The 5,309-nt window shown below is 38.1% G+C and overlaps 1 protein-coding gene across 1 annotated transcript in view; it reads left to right on the forward strand.

Annotated features, from left to right (window-relative positions):
- Positions 1–4,354: 4,354 nt before the first annotated feature.
- luzp2 (leucine zipper protein 2) overlaps positions 4,355–5,309 on the forward strand; it is a gene marked incomplete at its 5' end in the record, with an annotated part of 77,332 nt that continues 76,377 nt past the window's right edge. Inside the window, one exon of the mRNA XM_010766800.1 lies at positions 4,355–4,480. Coding sequence (XP_010765102.1) covers positions 4,355–4,480 — 126 coding nt within the window. The remainder of the gene's footprint in view (positions 4,481–5,309) is intronic.

The following is a 5,309-nucleotide window of genomic DNA, read 5'->3' on the forward strand; positions in this document are numbered from 1 at the left end:
GTCGCCATGGCAACGGCATTTGATGACACCCCATACTACGCTTAGATGCGTTGATGGCTGCATCGTTACCAAACCTGTGAAGTTCTGGGCTGTTTGGAGTATTTTCACTGAAGTTATGAGAAAACCGTGTTTCAAGGCGAGCATTGTGTTGCCATGGCAACGGCATTTGAAGAAATCTCAAAACTGTCCCGTAGATGTCTTCACGGCTGGACTGTTTGCACACTGCTATCTGAAGTCTGCTGCTCTGAGCATGTCAGTTGGAGTGATGACATCATCGTGTTCCATTACACAGGTGTTTATAGTTGAGCTAACGAGCTCTGTAGAGATCAAAGGCTTCATTGTTCTGAATGAGAGATAAACCTCTTACATGTGAACGTTTTGTGGAAGAACCGTAACAAATATCCTTGAAATTTCAAAACGTGAAGCATGTCAAGGAAGTTGAGTATCTGAAGTGTAATTTTTCTGTAGTTTCGGGTTAATAATGTGGCCTTTTTGGCAGTTTAACTAAAGGTGTGCGGCTGCTGCTGTGAGGAAATATCTGCCTGAAATTACAATGGGCTTTAATGGAGACATGTTGAACATTTTTGTCACTTCATGCCCTCAAGAGGCACTTTGTTTAATTATTTTTTGCTTAATATTTTGTCATTTTTCAAGCTACTGTACGAGATGTTTTCCTACGTTTGTCATGATAAATTATGTCTCAGGAATGCAGGGTTTGGGAATTATGGCAGTTTAAAAAAAAATATGAATGTGAATTTCAAGCTGTCCTCCACTCTAGCTGTGACATCACATACTCTAGTTAATGTTAAAATGTGAAGAAAACCTCTAAAACAAGGTCTGAACAATGTTTAATATCTCTAAAAGTAAGAATCAGATTTAAAAGTTGTTTTAGACGAATAATGTCAGAAAGATGTGTAACATTTTAAAGTTGGAATGAGGTGTCTGAGTGAAAGTACGAATGAACAGTTAGCAGTTGAATTGCATGAAGATTTGTTGAAGTCTGAAGATTTTCTCCATTGACTTCAATATTACAAATTTGATTTATTATGGGATGTATCTCTGGAACTATGAAAGTTATGAATGAGAAAAGTAATATCCATCGATTCCTCACCGAGCTGAAAGTTTTGATGTTTGAACGGAGTTTCTGCGATGTTCAATGCGGGAGGAGAAGCGCGGCAAAATACCGGCGGAATAATAATAAACTTATCGTCCGTAGAAGAACAGTTAGTTGGAATGCTGTTAACAGCATTCCCACTAAACTACTTGTATTGTTTTCTATTTCCATGTCAAACACTATCATAGTCAACAGCGTGTTATGGGTGGTTGCACTAGGCTGTTTAGGAAAAGCTGCAATTATTAGCGTTGTATTTAGAAGCTAGCTCTTGTCAACAATGGATCGTAAGCTCTTGCAGATTTCTCTGTTATGCTATAGCCTTGGATTGCTTTATTAAGCTATTGTTTGGTTGTTGACTGTAGTGTTTTTCTTAAGCCTCAGCAGTTATTTCCCACAATGCAAGGTCAGCCTCATATAACTCAGAACCGGCTGTGACTCCAACAGACATATTTGCCCTCCATAGTCGGATCCAATAAAAGATGCCTCGGCATCAGTCTTGGGTAGTTGATGAGTTCTATAAAGACACCAAGTGAGTGATTTCAAACTGCAGATTTATGAAATGAAATATTTAATCATCTCTTCTCCACCGCTCTATGGCCATGTGCCTGGTGGTGCTATTTCTGATCATCAGCCTTTTTCTCAGGCATTCTGCTCCTCATTTTTAAACATCTCTGACTAAACAAATTGGGAGGAGGCTGCTAGAACACTGGACTTTTAGAGGTCATGATGTAGTCATGCAGCTGGTACCATTTGTTTGCTGCAATGAGCAGTTTATAGTGGATTTGTTGTAAAAAAAGTCCAGACCTAATCCAACAAGCCTGTGATATATGTGTCTGTGGGCCTCAAATTATAGGTCGCTTTCATTTCACAGATACCCACGGGCCTATTCCATTGGGCAGTGAATAATATGGCAGACAGGGAGGAATCTCTAACCCCATCTTCCTTCGTCGGCTGAACCTGCAATATATTTCCCCCGCCAATGCCATGTGGTGGCAAGTCATGTGTGGGATTCAGTATGCCGTATTATTTATTTCCCAGGTGTTGCTTTTCTATTAGTGATTTATGTGTTATTATGTATGATCTGCACCTAGGATCTATGACATGGGGTGTGCAGGCTTTTTGGAAGAGGGCCCAGGCTGAAAGGAAGCCATGGATGCAGAATACTTTTTTTTTGGTACCTTCAGTAGCAAGTGGGGAATGGTAGAGTGTTTCTATAAAAAGTTATTAATGTAAAAGGGAAGGAATGTGAGATTTTTGTATTTAGCGAGGAATTATTCCGCTATGCCAAGTGCATACGTAGTGCGTAAAGCTGCTGATGTCATTTGGAGTTTGAGATTACATAAGGAAGTAGGCAGAGAAAATTATTTTGATCTTTTGAATTATTTGGAACAATATACTAACAGAGCTGTGTTGTTGTTTGCTTGATTTAAAAAAAATGAAACCTTATTTGACTATAACAAACATGTGTTCCAGATAATGATATTACATATACTGTATATGGGACCTATTTGCAACAAAAAAGAAAAGGAATGATTGCTCAAACTTTGTTTTTTCATTAACGTAATAAGCCAAATCTTCAATGACTAAACAGCAGGATTCAAAGTTTGCATGGTTATTTTGAGCCATTAAAAAAAAAAAATCGACGTTGACTTGAAGCTCAAGTAATAAGGTGTTTATATGTGCAGGGTTTAGCCAAAACAATGGAATCTTTATTTAATGTATCCTCATGTTTCACATTATATTAGGGAGAACAGTTGGCTTGATCCAAGTAGCACAATCATTCGTTGTATAGACTGTGGCCCTGGCCCTAGTTTATTCCTTGCAGCAACCACTGCATTAGCCTACTTGCTAAGAAATGGCCAAAGTAAAATAGGGCAACTACAGAGTGAGGCATGGCCATTTAATGTATTCACATTCTGATGGAAAACATCTTTAACATTTAAAAAAAAAAGCATAACATTTCTTATTTCAAATGAAAATGATCTCTTCTTTTTACTTCTCCTCTACCGGCTAACTTCATAACAGACCAGCAGAGAGGGGCCATTGGATGGGTTATGGATAGTGTTAGAGATAAGATAAGATAGAACTTTATTGATCCCAATTTTGGAAATGTTTGTGTTGCAGCAGCATAACAAGACATGGCATTGCACAATACAAATTAAAAGACAAGAAATAAACAAGAAAGTAGAAAATATACATGTTGAATTTACAAATGAGCAATAACAACATATAAAGCAAGGTATTATAATTACATAAGTATGTGACGGATGGAATATTAAATATTAGACTGAATATATAAATGTAAAATGTACAGTGAAGAGAAAAACTATGGAGCGGAGAGTTCTCTTCCAGCCAGAGAGGATTGTGATTTGTTTTCCTGTATCTGTCCTTGTGACAGCATCAACAGTCGGAAGACTTGTGAGGTCATCAAAATATTCAAGTATATGAGAATCATTATTATTATTATAGAAATACAGGGCCTTGACTCTTATTTATTTGCAGGGCATCACAATCAGATATACTGGATTTTAAACACCTCTCATATCAGTTGTTGCTGCGCTTGATTCAGAAAACAAGGTTGTAAACAATATATGTGTCTGTGCTCTGAATTGTGTACAGAAGTAAGAGATATGATGTTGTATGTTCATATGTATCAATAAAAGGGTTCAAAGGGAAAATGCAGTTGTCAACAATGGATCCAACATAGGCCAAATTGGTTGGGTCTTTTAGCCAAGTGACCTTTTTCCTTTGAGTCTGTTTTCCCTTTACCGACAGGCCCCTTAAATTCCTCTTTTGGTGCCCTGATCTTCCATATTTTCAGAGTTCAGTTATAAATGAAAATAACTCCTCTGCAGTGCCATGCAAGAGTTCAGTTTTGAAAGAGACAAACAGGATTTGATAAATGTGCCCTGTAGAAGTTCTCTTTAATAATTGGAATATGTGGATATTTAAATTGGAGAAGCAGAATCATACCTCAGGTCACAAGAAATATCTCAGTAAAATGAGCCTTCAATAAATTGGTTGATTGAAAGGAATATAAGTTATTCCTTCTCTTCTATTCTTCCAGAGACTGTGCTGAGTAGATATTAGTTATCTCCCCTATAGCTAGGGCCTTTAGCCTTAAAGATTGTGCTTTCAATCCAGTTTAAACACACCTCTTCCTCCCAAGGGTGCCAATAAAGAGTAAATTATCTTAGCCAGTGTAAGAAATGTTATAGTGAAATCTAAATATCTCATTCTCTCAACAGACAAAGCTACGATGGGCTGGAAAAGAAGCTAAAAGAAGTCTTCAGTGAACGGAGCAACATCCTGCATCAGCTCTCCAAGACATCAAAGGAGTTGGACAGCATAAAAGGCAACCTTCAGGTTGTGAATGTAGTGTTTCTTTTTCAAAGATACAACAGTTTTAGCCGGCTTTGTCGGCCGTCATTAAAGACCGGAGGTTATTTTCCATCCTGTCTTTTCAGCCATATAAGGAAACCCATGACTGTTCTCACTTCTGTTTCAATCAATCTGTTATAGAGCAACTCACAGTTATTAAAAAATAATGTGCAAATGTTTTTCAATTTGGCGAGCCCACCCATTGTTATGTACGCCATGTATTACTGGAAATGCAGTTACTGAAAATGCAATGCAAGATGGAAAATCCGATCAATTAACAAGTGAACGTTTTCAGCTCTAATGACAACAGCGGCGACACGATGGAAGGATAAAACTGAACAGATTGACAGCACCATCAATTCACAAAAATGTAAACACTTCCCAATCCAATTTTAAAGCCTTTAACTGTTGGGATCAATACTGTGCTTAAAGGAGAACTACAGTTAATTACAACGTGGGATTTACTTTCAAAGCTCCAGCCCTTGATTATATCAGTTATGATAACATTTCTCACCAGAGTAATTGCTTCTGGGAACATCACCAAAAATAGATCAAATGTCAGGCAAACAAACATCCATCACAGTTCTCATTCATAACACTCCGTTCGATGTCTCACTATGGGATGCGCTTCAACGCGTATGCAAACAGAAGCATCAATCTCATTACGCCAATCCTGATTGGCTGGTGATCTTGACGTCTACGTCAGGGAATCCACCCACCCTATAAGTAGCTTGCGCTACGACTCAGCGTCATTCAAACACCTGTTCTCGCTTCAGAGCACATCTCAAATATCAGTAGCTGGGCTCGCTTAACG

This window comes from Notothenia coriiceps, unplaced genomic scaffold (genome assembly GCF_000735185.1).
Source record: "Notothenia coriiceps isolate Sejong01 unplaced genomic scaffold, NC01 NC01_scaffold00000319, whole genome shotgun sequence".
Taxonomy (NCBI): Eukaryota; Metazoa; Chordata; class Actinopteri; order Perciformes; family Nototheniidae; genus Notothenia; species Notothenia coriiceps.